The sequence below is a fragment of the Staurois parvus genome, unplaced genomic scaffold, assembly GCF_062004578.1.
Source record: "Staurois parvus isolate SC_StPar_1 unplaced genomic scaffold, SC_StPar_1.0 ptg000845l, whole genome shotgun sequence".
NCBI lineage: Eukaryota > Metazoa > Chordata > Amphibia > Anura > Ranidae > Staurois > Staurois parvus.
The window spans coordinates 2,863,424-2,886,322 of NW_028318641.1; the positions used below are offsets into that span (position 1 = coordinate 2,863,424).

The 22,899-nt window shown below is 43.4% G+C and overlaps 1 protein-coding gene across 8 annotated transcripts in view; it reads right to left on the reverse strand.

The window, feature by feature from the left end:
• MEF2A (myocyte enhancer factor 2A) overlaps positions 1 to 22,899 on the reverse strand; it is a 302,264-nt gene that overhangs the window by 63,851 nt on the left and 215,514 nt on the right. For 4 of the 8 annotated variants that reach the window (XM_089655538.1, XM_089655537.1, XM_089655535.1 and 1 more), the window contains exons 4-5: positions 9,818 to 9,934; positions 9,613 to 9,750 (exon numbers count right to left, since the gene is read on the reverse strand). In XM_089655538.1, the coding sequence (XP_089511664.1) occupies positions 9,613 to 9,750; positions 9,818 to 9,934 (255 nt within the window). The remainder of the gene's footprint in view (positions 1 to 9,612; positions 9,751 to 9,817; positions 9,935 to 22,899) is intronic. The other 4 variants (XM_089655541.1, XM_089655539.1, XM_089655542.1 and 1 more) reach the window with 2 other exon arrangements.

Genomic DNA, 22,899 nt, shown 5'->3' on the forward strand with positions numbered 1-22,899 from the left:
TTGGGCAAGGACACAGGGGCCCCATGATCCCCTATTGCTCGGGGGCCCCATGAGTTGCCAGTCCGCTCCTGGCCAGTAGTGTTATCAGTCAATAGTTACAATTACCCTCCAAACAGGGATAAGGACTGGATTTCTCAGAGTTACCCCAAAACAGCTATCATGTCCTTGTGGGTTTATGTATCGCATTACCCCAAATCCTGTTCCTCCCACTTTTCTAGACCTTAGTTCCCACAGTCATGGGAGAGTTTGACATGGTACCATCTGTCTGTCAAACTCTGCATGTAGCATTAAACCCTGGTTCACACCAATATGATTTGACAGTTCAAAATCGCTTGACACATTGCAGCCTATTTGCAGCAATAAAAAACATTCAAATCGTTGCGACTCTAGTCACAAGGACATAAAAAAAAAGGTTCCTGTACTACTTTTCTGCAATTTCATTGCGACTTGCATTGACTTTTGTTAAAGTGGCAGTAAAGTCAATTGTACAATTTTTATCTATAGGTAAGGCTGTAATAAGGCTTACCTATAGGTACAATAAATATCTCCTAAACATGCAATGTTTAGGAGATATTTACTCTGGCGTCAGTCGGTGACGTCACAGGCACATGCGCATTGGGCTCTGAATGGACTGTGCCATCCATTCAGAACTCTGTTGTGGCTGTAACTCCCGCACGCATGCGTCAGAGTGATGTCATCTTCACTCGGCCATTATATGGCTGAAAGCCTGTGAACCCGCAAGGAAGACCTAGAGCACACTAGCACATTATGACTGAGCCCTGGTTCACACTGATGTGGTGCGAATTTCAAACAGCATTAGAATTGCACTCCATTCATGCGAACCTCTGCAGATGTGTATGTTAACAACACCCCGAAAGCGGTCCACAAAACACGGTGCGATGTGAAGATTCGGACTGCATAGGTGTCGCCACCCAATGCGATCCGATTCTAGTGCACACCCAAAAAAGGGTCCTGCGTGTTTTTGGTGTGGGTGCGGTGTGATTAGAGTGATACATAATGTACAGATCGATCGCACCGCACACAAATCACATGTGATTTGCACAGGAATGCGGTGCGGTTTCTGTGCGAATCACGTGATATACCGCACAAGCGTGAACCCAGACTGAAACTGCTTGGGGGCCCATTGTTTTTTTTGTTTTTTGAGGGACGGTTTACTACTGCTTTCAATGAAGTTGCAAGCCTCGATGAAATACATCGAAATCACACTGATCGGCGGCTTTGAAATCGTGCTGGAGTGATCTGGGGCATAACATGTGCTTCTTGGTGGGGCACGATGTCTGCTTCTAGGCAGGCAGATAGGAGGCAAAAAAAATGCAAATCAATCATCTGCTTTTATCATTCCCTGAGCCTTCTGTGTAAAAGGAAACTTATGCAGGCCATAGACGGGTCTAAAATCGGGTGAAAAAAAAAAAACCAATCGGCCGATTTTCGCACGGTTAATGGGTTAATTGGTCGGCCGTTTTTTTCAGGGTTTTGGCACATTTTTTTAATTGGTGAAGTTGGAAAAAAAATCGGCCGATTTTCCCGGCAATGATGGGCAAATCGGCCGATCTTTTTACCAATAAAAAATCTGCGCATGAGCCGTGGCCTGCAAGAAGAAGGAAGAAGAAAGAGAAAGAAGAAAAAGAAGAAGAATTCCAGTCCGCTAATATATTTGACATGAAAAAGTATTGCGGTTGCAACAATGTATCTATTTGTATCCGAATAAAAACATCTGTATCCGAAATGGATACAAATAGATACATTGTTGCAACCGCAAGACTTTTTCATGTCAAATATAATAGCGGAGCTCTCTGCAAGGGATAGAAGTAATTAAATGCCAACCGTAGACAGGACGAAAATCGGCCGATTTTCTTTTACAGTTGGTGGTAACGTCGGCCTACTAAACGACCGATTTTTCTTTCTTTTTTTTTTTTTTTTTTTTAAAAAACGGCTGGTTTTCGACCCGTCTATGGCCTGCATTAGGCCCCATGTACACGGGACGTTTTGAAAACACTTCTGAATGATGGAAACTGACTGCTGGACGTTTGCATACCTCGTTTATGAGCATATATGAGCGTTTGCATTTAGAAGTGTTTTTTTTTAGATAACCTCAGGAGACCTTCCAAAAAGCCCAGAATGCAATGAAAAACAGTAACAAATTAACTATTTCAGACATTTTGAGAGAAATAGAAAGAGCAGAAGCAGACAGAGCAGTATGTGTTGAGATGACCTGTCTTTTCTGGTTGTATTCACTATGGATCCCATCATGAGCATAATGCGGCACCTTCTATCATTTGTTCCTTCACGCAAAACCTGGAACTGACTGCGCTGGTGTAGCGGGTCCATTTGAATACATGGAAAACGCTTTGCATGCATTTCTGATGATGAAAAAAGGCTCTGGACATTTGGATATGGAACAGTTAAAAAAAACGCATCTAAACGCAAACGCTTATAAACACAGCCGCATTTACAAGCGTTTGGCGTTTGAAATGCTAAGAAAATCTACTCAACGCATGTTTGGTGCATTAAAAAAAAAACAACAGTAAACTCAACTGCCTGTAGACGACGATGTGTACATGGACACATAGGAAAACATTAGGGAGAGTTCAGGGGCTGCTGAAAAAAAAACCGCAGACAAGCTCCTGAATGTGAGTTTATCAGCTGCAGTGTACATGGAGCCTTACTGTTTTAATGGAATCTCTTAGAAACAAAAAAAAAAAGCGAGCCAAGCTTGGCACAGATATTCATGGCAAATGTCACAGAAGTGATCTATGTAATGCATGCAAGGATGATTAGAGCAGTCTTTACAGGAAAAGATAAGACAAACATACATCTTCCACCACCTAACTTCAGCTTTTATCACTTCTGTGACATTCCTTTCAACTAAAGCAGTTCAGAGAGACATCAGTTTCCCACCACTGTGATCATATATAGGCCTAAATCACACAGATTAAATAGGGAACAGCGTGGAGCAAAGCTAAACCTGGGAAGCCAACACACCGCCATGCTCCAGTACCATTCTCCAAATTCCCGTTCAGGTAGAAATTCTAAAAAGGATTTTACATCTTTAGATAATGTGTGCGTTTTTCAACATTATACAAATTCTTGAATTTGCTGCATTATATCGCTTGGTTTTATCTCGGTTTGGGCCAGGGGCGGACTGACCATTTGGAAACTCGGGCACTGCCTGAGGGCCCGGGGTCAGTAGGGGGCCCCATGAGATGCCCCTGGTACCTTTTTCATAGGCTTTTTTGAGTTTGGGCAAGGACACAGGGGCCCCATGATCCCCTATTGCCCGGGGGCCCCATAAGTTGTCAGTACGCCCCTGGTTTGGGCTCATGTACACAGGGCATTTGGAAAACGCTTCTGAATGATAGAAACGAACTGCTGGAAAACGTAGGTTAAAAAACATCTGCTTAGCCGCATTTGCATACTGCGTTTAGAAGCGTTTTTTAAAAGATAAAATCAGGAGACCTTCCAAAATGCCCAGAATGCACTGAAAGATAGTAAAAAAAAACCACTATTTCAGGCATTTTGAGAGGAATAGAGAGAGCAGAAGCAGAGAGAGCAGTATGTGTTGAGATGACCTGTCTTTTCTGGTTGTATTCACTATGGATCCCATCATGAGCATAATGCGGCGCGTTCTACCATTTGTTCCTTTACGCGAAACCTGGAACTGACTGCGCTGGTGTACCGGGTCCATTTGAATACATGGAAAACGCTTTGAATGCATTTCTGATGATGAAAAAAAGGCTCTGGACAGCATCTGGACATAGAAAAGTTAAAAAACGCTTATAATTGTGGTTAACCGTGTTTGAAACGCCGTTACAATCTTCTCCTGAACGCAAGTTTGGTGCGTTAAAAAAAAATGACTGTAAAGGACGTGGACACAAGGAAAAACATTAGGGAGAGCTCAGGGGCTGCTGAAAAAAAACGCAGAACAGCTCCTGAACGTCATGTAGAAAGAAAAGACAACTCAGCGAGCGCTCAATATAAATAAGTAATTTACTATACAGCAAAGCACGATTGTTTTCTTTCTATCCATAAAAACTAACAGAGGGCGCACCGGCCTAGCGCATCACCCAAAAAAACATTTATTTAATAAAAATAGGTATTGTATGACAAGTTTGTCAAAGGCACATCATGAAAGAACAGCTCTGTCCAATCCACACTACGTATCTATGGACTTCCAACATGTTGACGCGTTTTGAAGACTTGCCTCTTTCTCAGACACCAAAGGAAGAGGCAAGTCCTCAAAACATGCTAGTTCAATCTACACTACTTGTGTCCACAATGGGAACCCTGGACTTTCAACATACTGATGCATTTTGAGGACTTGCCTCTTCCTCAGAGCCCTGAGGAAGAGGCAAGTCCTCGAAGCACGTCAGTTCAATCCAAACTACGTGTTTGTGCGCAATGGAAACCCTGGACTTCCAACATGCTGGCGCGTTTTGAAGACTTGCCTCTTTCTCAGACGCCAGAGGAAGAGGCAAGTCCTCAAAAACGCGTCAGTTCAATCCACACTACATGTGTGTGCAATGGAAACCCTGGACTTCCAACATATGACACGTTTTGAGGACTTGCCTCTTTCGCAGAGTCCTGAGGAAGAGGCAAGTCCTCAAAATGCACCAGTTCAATCCAAACTACATGCTTGACTGCAATGGGAACCCTGGACTTCCAACATACTGTTGCATTTTGTTGACTTGCCTCTTCCTCAGAGCCCAGAGGAAGGGCCAGTCCTCGAAACGCACCAATTCAATCCAAACTACGTGTTTGTCTGCAATGGGAACCCTGGACTTCCCAAATACTGACGCGTTTTGAGGACTTGCCTCTTCCGCAGAGTCCTGAGGAAGAGGCAAGTGCTTGAAACACGTTAGTTCAATCCACACTAGGTGTTGTCTGCAATGGAATTCCTGGACTTCCAACATACGGACACGTTTTGAGGACTTGCCTCTTCTGCAAAGCCCTGAGGAAGAGGCAAGTCCTCAAAACGCACCAGTTCAATCCAAACTACATGTTTGACCGCAATGTGAATCCTGGACTTCCAACATATGACGCGTTTTGAGGACTTGCCTCTTCCGCAGAGCCCTGAGGAAGAGGCAAGTGCTTGAAACACGTTAGTTCAATCCACACTATGTGTTGTCTGCAATGGAAACCCTGGACTTCCAACATACTGACACGTTTTGAGGACTTGCCTCTTCCGCAGAGCCCTGAGGAAGAGGCAAGTGCTTGAAACACGTTAGTTCAATCCACACTATGTGTTGTCTGCAATGGAAACCCTGGATTTTCAACATACTGACACGTTTTGAGGACTTGCGTCTTTCGCAGAGCCCTGAGGAAGAGGCAAGTCCTCGAAACGTGCCAGTTCTATCCACACTACGTGTGTCTGCAATGGAAACCCTGGTCTTCCAACATACTGATGCATTTTGAGGACTTGCCTCTTCTTCAGAGCCCTGAGGAAGAGGCAAGTCCTTGAAATGCGTCAGTATGTTGGAAGCCCAGGGTTCCCACTGCGGACAGACACATAGTGTGGATTGGACAGAGCTGTTCTTTCATGATGTGCCTTTGACAAAATTGTCGTTTGTGAGTACAATACCTGTTTTTATTGCTTAAATAAATTTTTTTTAGGTAATGCACTAGGCCGGTGTGCCCTCTGTTTGTTTTGTTTCTATCCAGTACATTTGGACTTCCCCGGTCCTCTGGGGGCAGCAAGGAGTGCGCATTCCAGGACATCCGAGATGTGGCCATAGCCTTTACGGAGTTCATTTCCAAGTGTAGGGGTACTTGGGTCTGCTGATTTATGATAGTTTTTATATCCGAGGAGGGGAGAATTCTATAACTGATGGGTCACATATTAGTTATAACATAATATATACTGTATATATTATAATAAAGCTGTAATTGGGCCTATATTCAGGCCGAAGTATTAATGGAAGATCAGCTTTGCATGATGAATTCACTTATTTCAGAACATAAGAAATCCCTTTATGGTGCTCAAATACTAGCATAGCTAGAGTAGGCAATGAATGCAAATAATAAACTTTTGCAGCACTTTATTTCAGCGGCAACATACAGTTTTGGCACCTCCAGAACTCAATATATGTTATGGCAGAGGTGGTGGGTTGTGTTGGAGTGTTCCACAGTGTCAGTAACTACACTGGTCAGCGGGGGGGGGGTTATTTAAAGCATATATATATACACACACACACACACATACATTGACTTCTCCGTCACGTCCAACAACGCCACCATCAAACCCGCCCCGCAGGCCAGAGTACTTGGTGTCATTCTGGACTCCAACCTAACCTTCCAGCCCCAAGTCCAATCTTTAACAAACTCATGCAGACTCCACCTCCGCAACATCGCCAAAATCCGCACGTTCCTAACCCCAGAAACCACTAAACAGCTCATCCACTCCCTCATCATATCACGACTCGACTACTGCAACTCCCTCATCACTGGCCTGCCTCGCCGCTGGCTATCCCCGCTTCAGTCCATCCTGAATACGGCAGCCAGACTCATTCACCTTTCCAACCGCTCCGTTTCCGCCACCCCCCTCTGCCAATCCCTCCACTGGCTTCTGATTGCCCAACGGATCAAATTCAAAATCCTAACACTGACGTACAAAGCTGTCCACCATACTGCCCCGAACTACATCACTGACCTAATATCCAAGTACCACCCAGCACGCACACTCCGCTCCACACAAGACCTCCTTCTCTCTAGTTCCCTGGTCTCCTCCTCCCATGCCCGCCTCCAGGACTTCTCCAGGGTGTCACCCATCCTCTGGAACTCCCTGCCCCAACCCATCAGATTTACCTACTCTCCTCTCCTTTAGGCGCACCCTGAAAACCAATCTCTTCAGGGAAGCTTACCCCACCCCCTGCTAACATGCCGACCTCCTCCACTCTTCCTACCACTCCATCCCCCACAGCTATTTCCTCCTGTGCCACCATCCCCTCCCTCCTAGATTGTAAGCTCGAAAGAGCAGGGCCCTCGATCCCCTCATGTTTTGCATTGTATTGGTATTGTTCTGTCACATGTTCTGTCCCCCTTTGTAATGTACAGCGCTGAGCGAACCATTGGCACTTTATAAATACTGTATAATAATAATATATACACACATATATATATATATATAAATAAGTAAAATATTCAAATGCCCATTGCCTGGGCACAATTCTATTTTAAGTGCATGGTCATCTCACAAAAACAAATATGGAAACTTGACAAGCACACTCCTTGCATATAGTTCTATGTCAGCGTGTAATCTGCACAACTATTGGTAAAGTTACACCGCCTTTCGTAAAATAAGAATTAGGCATCAGTACAGGAGTGGTGTAATCCACCATATTAATATGGAAGCACAGAAATACAAATTGAAAAAAGAAAAAAAAAAAAAAAGACAAATAATTGGCAAAAACAGCTTTAACATTTCAGCAACAGGTTGACAGATTGTGAAGAAAGGCCATCTGTTTATGAAAATAATTGCAATTGCATCCCTGGAAAGAAATAAGTACACTGTGAGGCAAGCTGAATATTCCTAATGAATTCTTCTACATCTGCATGAGAGTCGTTTTCACATTTAATATGACACACATGGCATGGCTCTTTCAGGCTAAGGGACAAAGTACTGAGACGGCACAATAGAAATGTTCTAAGAGGAGTCCAAGATAAGGAGGGTTGTGAAAGGCGAAGTGGAGGTGTACCAATGACCTTTTGTAATTGACCAAAGTAAAGTCCCAATGTTACGAAACTTTCCTTCCATCTTAAAGGAGAAGGTCACCCCTCACCCGCCTGACCCCCCCCCCCCGTAGTGACAGCGAGCAGGGGATCTTCTCCCCGCACTTGCTGTCAGAATTTAAAAGAAACGTGGCCGTGTGGACGAAGCCATTCATTCACAGAGTTCTGTGAATGGGAGAACTACAAGTACTGACAGCCTTTGCATCTGTCGGCTTGTAGTCCTCAGTGAACTAGCAGGATGCTGTTCAGCGCTCTAGGTAGCTCAATGAGGCTTCCTGTCAGTGTGTAACTGCCTGCTCGTATGAGATATGAGAAGACAGCTACACTGACAGTCTGCAGGAGCCCTGCATTGCACCTGCAATCTGCTGGAAACAGCAACCTCACATGACGACAAAGCTGAGTTAAATAAATGCCAGTCACACAAGATGTTGTACTGTAAAATACTCAGCCGCCATGTAGAGTTACCCATATTGGTGACTAAATCAAAATTTATGTCTAAAGTGTCTGGTTGGAGACTTGTAGTGCCACGCAAGGCTCCGTACAGATAAGAGTCACCCCGCTGGTAGAGAAAGAGGGGAGCAGCGTCCCAGGTTATTCCAGAAACTGATACAGTATATAAAGAAATGGACGCCGCTCAAAACCAATCCCCGGAGTCAAACGATGCATGTTGTAGATGGCCTCAGCCGCCCCTCCAGCCACGCACTCTGCTGTGGTTTGCCTTGTCCATCGGGGCTTGGTCACAGATGCCTGTCTCCAAGCCCCAATGGACGCGGCGAATCACGTCAAAGGGCTTGACTGGAGGCCGACCAAGTCATAAAGTTCACCCCATATAACAGGCAAAACTTCAGTTAACCCACTAACAGTGCGAAAATCGGCCGACGAATTAACCCACTAACAGTGCGAAAATCGGCCGATTAATCTTTCGGACGAAAAATCGGCTGATTTTCTAACAGTCTATGGCCAGTAACTAGACCGATCATTACTCTCTGTGTCTATGGTCGCAGGCAGCAGGGCTCGGAAGCGAGCCAGCATGAGTGCCCCCAAAAGGAAGCTGGATTTCTATGTGGGCACGCGTTGGAGAGGAGGAGCCAGGAGTGCCAGCGGGAAGAGAAGAGGAGGTTCGAGAGAGCCCTGTGCAATTCTATTGACAAGAGCAAGTAAATATAAACCTGTTTTTAATTTTTGCATTTAGAATCACTAATCACTAGGATAAGTTCACCTTTTGGAACATGTTACACCTGTTTTTACTGTGGAACATGTAACATGTTCCCATAGCTGCAGCCGTGCCCTTAGCGGCTGTGGGTTTGTAGTTCTCAAATGAACTACCATGGCTCTGTGGAGCACTGTGGTAGTTCATTGAAGCTTCTTTTCAGTATATCCGATTGCTCGTACATCCCGTAAAGCTTGTACGGCAAGCAGATATTCTGACAGGTCTGCAGGAGACCTGCATGGCACCAGCGATGCTACTGATCGCTGGTGAAATGGCTTTACAGGCTCCTTTGGACAAAAATAATAAATGCACACTTTTTTTTACATGCATTTATTAATTTTGTCCAAAAACTGAACTTATCCTTTAATCTCCACACTTATTTCAAGTGAAGGACAGCACTGAAGGCACACAGTCAGAATGGCAGCCATGAAACTAGTATTTTTTCTGAAGGATATCAGCAAGCATATTTCTCGCATCACAAACGACGTTTAATAAATCAGCTTATTTTATACCAAACATACAAAATACAGAAAGGGAAAAAAAAATAACAAAAGTAGGCTTTGCTTTGGCATTTGCATGTAAGGATCAATGGCTGGCATTTTTCTGATCTTCCCTATTTTTTTCTCCAATTATCTAGAAAAAGCTCTTGTACTCACAGAAATTTTATGATTGCGCATCATATTATCAAATTCCTCGTTAATTTTTTTGTACTTTTCCTCGGTGTGGGGGGTGAGGACGTACGAGCTGTCGGGGTCCGGGCTGTCGCAGCCTCTGTGTTCCTTCTTGTTCAGAGCCTAAACAGTGAAGTCAATAAAAAGGATCAACACATACAAATAAGGGAAGGGGGTGAACAATACTTACAGGATCTCGCTTGAAAACAAAATCATTATCTTCATTTAGTTTGCTGAATGTGTCCTCCTCAAAGTATCTCTCAGCATCTGGACTTTCACAACCATCTAAGCCTTTCTTTTTGAGAGTCTGAAACACAATTGGAAAATTCACACGCATACTGCACTAACTGGGAATGAAGAATCTAGGTCTTAGTGGGTGCTCCCCTTTAAGCTGACCCTTCATGAGAGATACGTGGAGGCTTCATCGCTTACCTTCTTCTAAAATGGTAATTCATTGGCTTTTATGCTGACGCTCTTACTTTCAGAGGTCTATAACCGAAACATATGCAGATATTGAAAGTCAGAGGTCCTGATCTGCATGCTTGTCCCGGGACAATGACTCATAGTAAGAGGTTAGCATGGCATCCAAGGACAGTTCTGAAATGAAAGCCTCCATGTTCCTCTCATGACAGGTCACCTTTAAAAAGGACACCTACAGACATAATTGTAATTTGATTTGGATAGATGCTTAGAATATATAAAAATAAGTAAAAATGACTTTTAGCTCCTCTGCCCATGCTGCAGTGCCTTGCACAACTCTAATGCATCATAGTATACAACAGGAAAAATAGCCCCAAGATGTCCCAAATAGTAAATAATGCTGTGAAAAATCTTGATAACTTGATGCTTCAAACACCTGAATGTTCCGCAAGCTTGAGTATAAAGGACTCCTACAGCCCCTGATGATGTCAGATGTGACGAAACATGTAGGGTGGAGCTAATGCTCATGACATCAACACACACACTACAATGATGAAGTGACTAGTTTGAGTCCCAGGACCGGAACTCTATTATTATATTATTATAATTATTATTATTATACAGTATTTATATAGCACCAAAAGGTTTGCTCAGCGCTGTACATTATAGTGGGGGACAGAACATGAGACAATACAGTAACAAAACAATACACGAGAGGTTCGAGAGCCCTGCTCTTTCGAGCTTACAATCTAGGAGGGAGGGGATAGTGGTACAGGAGGAAGTGGCTGTGGGGGATGGAGTGGTAGGAGGAGTGGAGGAGATCGGCTGTTAGATGAGGGTGGGGTAGGCTTCCCTGAAGAGATGGGTTTTCAGGGCGCTCTACAGTGATAAACACTATGTTTTAACTATGTGAGTGGTTAGTGCTTTTTAAATAAACTCTCCTATATTGTATATTTTGTATATATTATATATATATATATATATATATATATATATTTATTTTGGTGTTCCTGGCTTTCTTTGTATGTTATTGGTGGGGATAGCCTTGATATGTGGATGAGGCGTTCTTGCAACCATAAGTGGAGAGCTGGAAACGTGTCATGCTGCCCAACAGAGAATACACTGATACCCAAGCATATGTGACTCCATGTACAAAGAGTCCACTTGCTCTAGTAAGAGTTCTTTAAACCCAAGGTGGTGGGACACTCAAGTGTTTGGAGCATCAAGTTATCAAGATTTTTCACAGTATTACTTGCTATTTGGAACTAGATTTCACATCTTTGGGACTATTTTTCCTATTACTTGTATACTAGGATTTGCACTTAATTATTTGTTATTAGCTTGGTATTTTAGCTTCACATTTGGTACACAATTTATCTAATTATATTGCCAGATGCTGTTTGTGTCTCTTAGCATGATTTTTTATAATTTTTAGTTGTAATGCATCAAAGCTCAGGGTCTTGTGACCCAGACTTGCAGCACATAGCAGTGTTCCTATTTCATGCACACAACATTTTTATGAGGTGCAGCCATGGGTGCAGATGATCATCCTGCAGTAACAGACACAAGCAGTCAATGACTGACTAGACACACGCCTATTAACAGTCTGTAGGAACATCAGTTTATAGGGTGCCCATGAGTGTTAGTACTGCAGTCAATCAGGGTGATTTATCAAGTTACCAACAGAATCAAGCACATATCTAGAGCAATCCAACTGCCACTCATTCAGGAAAGTTGCAATAGAATTTCTTGGTATTTAAGCCCCCTGCAATTCTGAGCAATCAGCTGAGATTGGATTTGAGACCAAGTTATACAAAGATTGGAGACATATTACACACAAAAAAACACTCATTAAATGTAAAGTCTAACCAAGCCAGGTTTTTTTTTTTTTTGGGTAACAGTTGGAATCTCTGCCCTATTTCTATGCTGTCTTTTTCTTCATGGGGAGGTTTCTTCTCCTCTCCAGCAGAAATAAAATCCTGGCAGAAGTTCTAAAGCTGGCCATAGATGAATCAAGTCTCGGACGGTTCAGCAGGGACCAAGATTTGATCCATCTACTGACACGCTGGTTGTACCCAGGTCAATCTATAGATCGACATGGGTACAAGGAGCCTGTCAGATTTTTTACATGCGATCACTGCCAGCAGCTATAACAGCTAGCAATAATCATTGTGTTCTGCCAGCAGCAAACCTTCCCAGGGAAGGAAAATGAGGCTAAAGTCAAAATTTTTAGTTGCCACCAGAAAAGGAATAGTGGGGGAGTCCTTCAATGGGAGCTCTTGTTGCTGTGACCACTGTCTAAAGCCGGCCATAGATGGATCAGATCTTGGACGGTTCAGCAGGGACCGGCCGAGATTCGATCCATCTATGGGCAGGCTGGTTATAATGAAGTCAATCCCTACTGGCAGAACACAATAGCATTACAGAAGGGATTCCCTTGTCAACACTGGGTGTGTGATGGGGAATCAGTGGTCTTCTTTCCATCCACCTGTGGTGGAAGGAAAGAAAATCGCATAATCTATGGCCTGCTTAACTCTTACCTACTCTAAAGCTACGTTTACACTAGCGTTGTGTGCAGGCGGCAGAGAGGCATTTGGGAAGCGTTTTTACCGCTTCCCAAGCGCCTCTGCCAATTCTGCACATTACAGCACATGGTGCTGTTCTAACGGGAGCGTTTGCGCCGCAGCAAAACGGACGCCTCTGGTTGAGTCAGGAGGCGTTGAAGCCTCCTATTCTAGTCTATGGTGCCGCTCCGCAAACACCCGGCATTTGCAGTGCGGTTGCGGGGCGTTTGCGGAGCGGTACCACCACTCAAACTGCATTATAGCCGTTTGTAGGGCTTTTTTAACGCTCAGCAAATGCCTAGCAACCGCCGCTAAACCACGCATGCGGCGTTTGCGGAGCGTTAAAAAAGCCAATCTGTCACCTTGCTCATGTTTGTACTGCCTTGAGATCAGTACACACGATGAGAAAATCGGACGCAAAATACCGCTTTCAGAGGGATCATCCAATAATCTGATCGTTAAAACACAGCTTTTGATTGGTCAAGCAAAATTATCTGAAAGGACAAGCAGAAACATTTTTTCTTGTACGACAACAGAACGAACAATTTTCATTCAATCAGTACAGTATTCACCCGTAAAATAATCGAGTGACCAAGAACACGCATGCTCGGAAACAAAAGAAAACATATCATCGCGCGAGTTGTGTTCTGTCTTATAAGAATTTTTACAACTTTAGTAATCTATTCGTTTTTGATAAGAGACTAGCATGCAAAAAAAATAAAAAATTAAAAATGGACGATCGGCTCAGTTGCCTGATTTCTCATTGTGTGTACGAGGCTTTATTATCAAGATTGATAAATGCCCCCCCCAAGTTTTCGATATGAAAGGATAAGGCAGGAGGCTGCAGCACAGGGAGGGGAACTTATAACATTGACCAGCAGTTCAGTATCTTCTACAACTGCTCTAAACTGATTGAAAAAAGGGAAATATAGTTGCTTGCTATGGGCTACTATTATGCACATATCATTTTTTCATTTTGAGCTGGTATGGAAAGCTGGCCATACATAGGGAGGTTTGGCTGCACTTGAAAATATTATTTTACAAACCACCGCACAAAACTAGCTCTGGGTTGTCTCAGGCCTCATGCAAACTGGATGTTATAAAAATGCCAGTAGCGTTAGAAAGTTGCAATAAAAACTTGAGGGTTTTTTTGCGTTTTCTTTAAACATTTTTGCATTAGCTTTTTTCAGTGTTTGCGGTTTTTACTCCCACAAAATCTTCAGGTTCAAAAACGCTCATAACCGCCAGATAGCCGCGGGTTGTTTTAGCACTCTTCAGCTTTTATCAGAGTTAGAGCATTTTTTCAGCTGGAAAACTCTTCTTGAAATCCACTAGTTCTGGGCGGTTTGTTCCAGCCAAAAAAACGCTGATTACAGTCTGTGTGTGTATGGACACATAGGATAACATGCTGGGGGGATTTACTGGCTGTAGAAAAAAAAAACCTTCAAAAGCCAAAAACAGCCGCTGTAAAATCATCCAGCGTACAAAAAACGCTAATGCAAAAACGCTAAAAAAAGCCGAAAAACTCTGGTTTTTAACGTGACTTTACACAGCTAACATTACCAGCGTTATCAAAATGTCCCGTGTGCATGAGGACTGATGAGATATCGGGTGATGCCTGTGGCCCCACAGGAGAAACTCACTCTCTCTATTTTATCCTGGTGACCATTGTCAACAGGACTGAAAGTGAGAGAAATTCAAAAATTCTGAGTTGCCACCTGACCAAGAAGAGAGAAAAAATCCTCCAATGTGGACACCTGTTTTGGTGAAAACGGTCTAGTTGGCCATACATGTAGCGATTTGATTAAATCAACTTCCTCCTATCAATTGTGAAGGGTATCCGTCATTTTAATTTTTTTTTAACTGAAAAGCTATTTTTTCCTTTCATTTATAGTTCGGCTCCCCACTTCCAGATTCCTTGCCTAGGCGATGTTGACATACAATTGAGCACCAGCAGCTTTCTGGGATATTTACTTCAAACATCCTAGGAGGCTGCGCTTGCAATGTTTTGCTACTGTGCGTCTTTCAAAGCAAGAAATACATGGGTTGGACAAAAACATGGAAACACTGCATGATATGCAGGTGTGAAAGTGACAACGTGTTTCACTTTGAAAGCGGAAGTGATTCCTTTTGCTTCCGCTGTGTGATGAGACACCTAGCTAACAGGTGGGAAGCCTCACGGTCATCATTCTCTGCGTGGTCTGCTACTAATGTTTGAGCTTACTGAGTTTCAAAGAGGGCAGATTGTTGGTGCCACTTAGCTGGTGCCTCTGTGACTGAAGCTGCCAATTTGCGTTGTGGCGTGGTATGGTATCAAACGGCGACCCATCCCTGCGCTGCTCCTGTCTGGCCATTTATATACATGATCCAGATGGGAAGTGGTTAAGCTTGTGATCTGCTAGAACCCCCAGATCCTTCTCCACCATTGATTCCCCCAGATCCTTCTCCACCATTGATTCCGCCAGATCCTTCTCCACCACTGACTCCCCCAGATCCTCCACCATTGATTCCCCCAGATCCTTCTCCACCATTGATTCCCCCAGATCCTTCTCCACCACTGATTCCCCCAGATCCTTCTCCACCACTGACTCCCCAGATCCTTCTCCACCATTGACTCCCCCAGATCCTTCTCCACCATTGATTCCCCCAGATCCTTCACCACCATTGATTCCCCCAGATCCTTCTCCACCATTGATTCCCCCAGATCCTTCACCACCATTGATTCCCCCAGATCCTTCTCCACCATTGATTCCCCCAGATCCTTCTCCACCATTGATTCCCCCAGATCCTTCTCCACCATTGATTCCCCCAGATCCTTCTCCACCACTGACTCCCCCAGATCCTTCTCCATCACTGACTCCCCCAGATCCTTCACCATTGATTCCCCCAGATCCTTCTCCACCACTGACTCCCCCAGATCCTTCTCCACCATTGATTCCCCCAGATCCTTCTCCACCATTGATTCCCCCAGATCCTTCTCCACCATTGATTCCCCCAGATCCTTCTCCACCATTGATTCCCCCAGATCCTTCTCCACCACTGACTCCCCCAGATCCTTCTCCACCATTGATTCCCCCAGATCCTTCTCCACCATTGATTCTTCCAGATCCTTCTCCACCATTGATTCCCCCAGATCCTTCTCCACCATTGATTCCCCCAGATCCTTCTCCACCATTGATTCCCCCAGATCCTTCTCCACCATTGATTCCCCCAGATCCTTCTCCACCATTGATTCCTCCAGTTGTACCCCCCTAGTATGTATGATGCATGCATATTCTTAGCCCCCAAATGCAGAACCTTACATTTATCAACATTAAACCTCGTTTGCCACAGAGTAGCCCAATTAAACAGTGCATTGAGTTCAATGAAGATTTGACAATAAAACATGGAAGCCGACTGCTCTCTATGCAGAGCTGCACCAGATTTTTCACTCTCCAGTTTTAGTGGATCAACACCCATGTCCCGTTTCAAGGGGTGGCTGAAAGCCCGTACTAGAGGTCATACCACATGAGGATACATTACACACAGCCATCACACTGGGCTAGACCAGGGAATTTCCATGCCTGCTTTGACTCATCCATCGAGTCACAGGCCAGATAATCACCCATCACTTGTTTCAGCCACACCACAAGCTGCCAGAAAAACACCGCCTAATCTTCTCCACCGAGCAAAACGATTACTCTACCGTAATCAATTCCTAACACACAATTCTGAAGAACAAACACAGCTCAGCAGAACCTCTAACTAGCTCTAATAGAATTAGGACCATTAATCCCTAACCCCGAGCAATCTCATGGTTAATAATCAAATAAATATCCAGAACGTAGTTAACCATCTTGTTCAAGTCCTACAACAACCTAAAATGTATAGTTAGCAGTTCTGCCTCGACCTTCCTACGGGACTAAGTTCAACCTATAGGAATAAAGAACTGCCCAGCGACGTTCCTTTCTGCAGACGGTGCTTAAATGTTTTGTAATAATATCCTGTAATTGGTTAATTTGTGGCAGGTTGGAGGTGATCATTAGCTAAAATGTCCAGCGAGTTCGTCTCGCATTACGTTGGCATGTGTTCTGTGTCTCCCAAACCTCGCTAGATCAGCACATGTAGGAACAGGTGTAGCCTTCTCCAGCACCTGTCACTGCTCCGAGCCGGGGCCCGGCCAATCAGGTGGGCAAGAGCGCGGACACAGCCATACATGGAGCTGTTGTTTCAGCCTTTGAAGGTCGGATGTTGCTCTCCTCCAAAACCTTCCCAGGCTGTCAGTAATCTTTGGTCACTTTATCTGCTTGTTATTGTTAACCCCCGCCACGCTGCCAGTCCCACTTAATGCCAGGCACATTGTGACCATCTTAGCAGTTCAGCAAAGCTATTATATTTCTCGCTCGGGTACGCGGCTGATGGTGTAAGCGAACACTGCTGCATGTGAGACTGCACATGTCACACGCATCAATTTGTCAACTTCATTTATACGAAGAAGCCTTTAACTTTACACAGGTCTCCACCTTTATTACAAGAGGTATAGACTCCAGAGAGAGAGATATCATTCCCCCGGTGGAATCATTAGTAAGACCTCATCTGGAATATGCAGTTCAGTTTTGGGCACCAATTCACAAAAAGAACATTGGGGAACTGGAGAAAGTACAGAGAAGGGCAATCAAACTGATACGAGGCATGGAGGAGATCAGCTATGAGGAAAGATTAGAGGGACTGAATTTATTATCTCTTGGGAAGAGGAGATTAAGGGGGGGATATGATCTCCATGTATAATACATAAGGGGGGATATGATCTCCATGTATAATACATGGGGGGGGGATATGATCTCCATGTATAATACATGGGGGGGTATATGATCTCCATGTATAATACATAAGGGAGGGTATGATCACCATGTATAATACATAAGGGGGGGGTATGATCTCCATGTATAATACATAAGGGGGGATATGATCACCATGTATAATACATAAGGGGGGATATGATCTCCATGTATAATACATAAGGGGGGATATGATCTCCATGTATAATACATAAGGGGGGGGGTATGATCTCCATGTATAATACATAAGGGGGGATATGATCTCCATGTATAATACATAAGGGGGGATATGATCTCCATGTATAATACATGGGGGGGGGGATATGATCTCCATGTATAATACATGGGGGGGGGATATGATCTCCATGTATAATACATGGGGGGGGGATATGATCTCCATGTATAATACATGGGGGGGTATATGATCTCCATGTATAATACATAAGGGAGGGTATGATCACCATGTATAATACATAAGGGGGGGGGTATGATCTCCATGTATAATACATAAGGGGGGATATGATCTCCATGTATAATACATAAGGGGGGATATGATCACCATGTATAATACATAAGGGGGGATATGATCTCCATGTATAATACATAAGGGGGGATATGATCTCCATGTATAATACATAAGGGGGGGGTATGATCTCCATGTATAATACATAAGGGGGGATATGATCTCCATGTATAATACATAAGGGGGGGTATGATCTCCATGTATAATACATAAGGGGGGATATGATCTCCATGTATAATACATAAGGGGGGATATGATCTCCATGTATAACACATAAGGAGGGATATGATCTCCATGTATAATACATAAGGGGGGATATGATCTCCATGTATAATACATAAGGGGGGATATGATCTCCATGTATAATACATAAGGGGGGATATGATCTCCATGTATAATACATAAGGGGGGATATGATCTCCATGTATAATACATAAGGGGGGGGATATGATCACCATGTATAATACATAAGGGGGGATATGATCACCATGTATAAATACATCAGTGGTTCATATAGTGGACTCGGTGTAGAGTTATTCACCCTGAGGTCATCACAGAGGACAAGGGGGCTCCTTTACGTCTGGAGGAAAAGAAATTTAAATCTCCAAACATGGAAAGGTTTCTTCACAGTGAGAGCTTTGAAAATGTGGAATAGACTCCCCTCAAGAGTTGATTCTGGCCAGTTCAGTGGATTACTTTAAAAAAGTCCTGGATTCTTTCTTAGATACACAGAATATAACTGGATACGAACATTTATAGGTAAAATTGATCCAGGGAATATCCGATTGCCTATCAGGGGATCAGGAAGGATTTTTTTCCCTGCAGGAGCAAATTGGAATATGCTTTGCTGGGTTTTTTTTTTTTCTTACTTCCTCTGGATCAACTGCGGGTATGGGATTATAACTTTTTTTTTTTTCTTTAATGGTTGAACTGGATGGACTTTTGTTTTTTTTAGCCAGACTAAGTAACTTTATACAAACAAAATGCAGATTGCCATATGCATTGGTAGAGAATTTTTTTTCTCATCTAAAGTGTAGATTGAAATGAAATGGATCATAATTTAGAATTTTTTATTTTGAATAGCAGCTGCTGAATGCAGGCGGGAGGGAGAAAAGGAAAAACTGACTTTCAGTGGTTGCAGGGGGAGCATGGAGAGGATAGTTCATGTATATGTCACCCCTGCTGCCCCTCCAGTCCAAGTGTAAAACAGAATGTGACAGAAGGGCCACATGGGTCCCCTGGAGCATGGGGTGGGGTTGCCATTGTGACCCCTGGCGCTACACCCCCGATGTCTCAACTATGGGGTTTTACTGCCCCCCAAACTACAAATATAAAGGAGTCCTTACTGTCCTGAGCCCACTGCAAGGCTGATCTCACACGGATGTGCTGTGGTTTCTCTGCACTGCGGGTACAGCGCAGTGCCGCTGTGGCTTTCCTGCAGGTTAGCTGCTCTTTACCATAGACTTCTATTATATGTTGTGGTGCACTTTCCAAAAGTGCACCAAAACTCCTGAATTCAGTTTGAGGTGGAGGGGCACATCAGAGGGCTCTGAGGGATACATGTGGCCCACGGGCCACAGGTTGTGCAACCCTGCTCTTGGTGGTGGTGCAAAGGGGAACATGACTGAGCAGTCACCTTTGTTCTCATCGACAATCCTAGTCCAAGTAGGTCTTGGGGTTCAGCCTTTATAAGATCCTTTAGTGCTCCTGCAAAATCCCTTCCTATAACGTTCTAAAGTATTTCTCTTACAAGTGTTCTTCCCCAAAGAATAGAACGTTTTCTGCAGTTTAAAGTGGTACTAAACCTAGGACCCTGCATTCACTACAGTCACTATATCTGGTCTCCCACAGTACACACAACATCAGAATGCAATTATTTTAGTAAATATAAAATGCTAAATACGTTCTCTCGTCAGCAGCATATAGCGGTTTTGTGACTTCTATCAGTGTCTGGCCAAGCACCGGTTAATCTTACCGAAAGAGTTTTCATTCTCCTCCGTTCTATGAGGATGCATGACCCCAGACCCTCTGTATGGGCAGTGCTGATTGGTCCTGTACTGATCACATGCCCCCCCCCCCAAAAAAAAAACCCCCACAAAAACAAACACCTCTCTAGCAATACACACCAAACTGAGCATGTGCAGAGTGTCCCATACAGCTCTGTACTATCAGCAGATGGATTGAGAACGTTAAAAAAAAAAAAAGGGGAGGGTCAGAGAAGACAGAATTAAACATCGTTTTTACACAATGTGGAGGATTAACCTCTTAATGTGACTCCTATCAGTGTCCAGCTGAGCATTGGTTAAAGCTTGTAGGAGTTTTCTTTCTGCTCCAGGAGGATGCAGAACCCCTGACCTCTGTCTGGATAGTGCGGATTGGTCCTTTACTGATCACATGCACTGTCCCAAGAAAATAAAAAAACCTCTGTAGCAATACATGACAAACTGAGCATGTGCAGAGTGACTCCAGACAATGTGTCTCATCAGGAGATAAGAGGGGGACACTGGAAGAAGGGGAGGATCAGAGAAGACAGGATCAAACAGCCTTTTTACACAACGCAGAGGATTAACCCCTTAGGTTCCACAGTGAGTATAACAAGCATGCTTTCCTGCATCTACAGACTGATTGTACTGTTGTCAGTTTAGTAACACTTAAAGGCAAGGTCCACCATACATGGAAGGAGAGCATTTTGGATGAACTGCTAATCTTTCCACATGAATAACTACTCAGATAATATAGGAAAGTTCTTATTTAATGAACAAGGTGCCTTAGGTAATACAACGGTCTTGCTGAAGTAACTTGGGACAGCAGGTTCTAGTAACACGAGCTTGGTGTGACCATTGTTATGATGGTGTTTTTGTTGTGGTGGTAGTTTGTGCTCTGATGTGGTCCGATGCGGGGTCATGTAGGACAATATTGTGATTAGTGGAATGACATATGTAATTCTGCTGCTGCCTGCTGACGTATAAACAGACAGTAGTATGCTAAAAACATACCTTTACATATATTTAAAACAGGAAGTAAACCATGTTTGTTTTTTATTATTGGTACTTTGTTTTGTCTTTTAGAGTTTCTTGCGGTAAAAGCAAGGAAGCATAAAAACCTCTGTAGTGTATATTAAATTTACTTTACTAAACAAAAATGCTGTACTCGTAGGAAAAACAATTCATGTCTACATGGTTTTGATGCTTCCTTGCTTTCACCGTAAAGAACCTTAAAAAGGTAGTAAACTCCCCCCACCCCCCAAAAAAATCATATATCATAATAGGTTAGTATGCATTAGTATGCACTGCATACTAGCACATTTGGAGCGACCTATCCTAAAATCAAGCGCTCCAGTGGTGCGCTAACAGAACTTCCATCTTCACGTAGTTACATAATTACATAGTTCCTCTGGAGGAAAAAAGACACAAGTCCATCCAGTTCAACCATTAAAAGAAAAAAAAAAAAAGTTATAATCCTACACCCACAGTTGATCCAGAGGAAGGCCAAAAAAACCCATCAAAGCATAATCCAATTTGCTCCTGCAGGGGAAAAAATTCCTTCCTGATCCCCCGAGAGGGAATCGGATATTCCCTGGATCAAGTTTACCTATAAATGTTATATCCAGTTATATTCTGTGTATCCAAGAAAGAATCCAGGACTTTCCTACAGCAATCCACTGAGCTGGCCAGAACCAACTCTTGAGGGAGTCTATTCCACATTTTCACAGCTCTCACTGTGAAGAAACCTTTACGTGTTTGGAGATTACATTTCTTTTCCTCCAGATGTAAAGAGTGCCCCCTTGTCCTCTGTGATGACCTCAGGGTGAATAACTACACCGAGTTCACTATATGAACCACTAATGTATTATACATGGGGATCATATCCCCCCCTTATGTATTATACATGGGGATCATATCCCCCCCTTATGTATTATACATGGGGATCATATCCCCCCCTTATGTATTATACATGGTGATCATATCCCCCCTTATGTATTATACATGGGGATCATATCCCCCCTTATGTATTATACATGGGGATCATATCCCCCCTTATGTATTATACATGGTGATCATATCCCCCCTTATGTATTATACATGGTGATCATATCCCCCCTTATGTATTATACATGGGGATCATATCCCCCCTTATGTATTATACATGGAGATCATATCACTCCTTATGTATTATACATGGTGATCATATCCCCCCCTTATGTTATTATACATGGAGATCATATCCCCCCTTATGTATTATTCATGGAGATCATACCCCCCTTATGCATTATACATGGAGATCATATCCCCCCTTATGTATTATACATGGAGATCATATCCCCCCTGATGTATTATTCATGGAGATCATACCCCCCTTATGCATTATACATGGAGATCATATCCCCCCTTATGCATTATACATGGTGATCATATCCCCCTTATGTATTATACATGGAGATCATGTCCCCCCTTATGTATTATACATGGAGATCATATCCCCCCTTATGTATTATACATGGAGATCATATCCCCCCTTATGTATTATACATGGAGATCATATCCCCCCTTATGTATTATACATGGAGATCATATCCTCCCTTATGTATTATACATGGAGATCATATCCCCCCTTATGCATTATACATGGAGATCATATCCCCCCTTATGTATTATACATGGAGATCATATCCCCCCTTATGTATTATACATGGAGATCATATCCCCCTTATGTATTATACATGGAGATCATATCCCCCTTAATCTCCTCTTCTCAGTAGAGAATATATTCAGTTCCTCTAATCATTCCTCATAGTTGAGCTCCTCCATGCCTCTTATCAGTTTGGTTGCCCTTCTCTGTACTTTCTCCAGTTCCCCAATGTTCTTTTTGTGAATTGGTGCCCAAAACTGAACTGCATATTCCAGATGAGGACTTCACCTGGTCTTCCTTCCAGGTTCGCAGGCTCCAG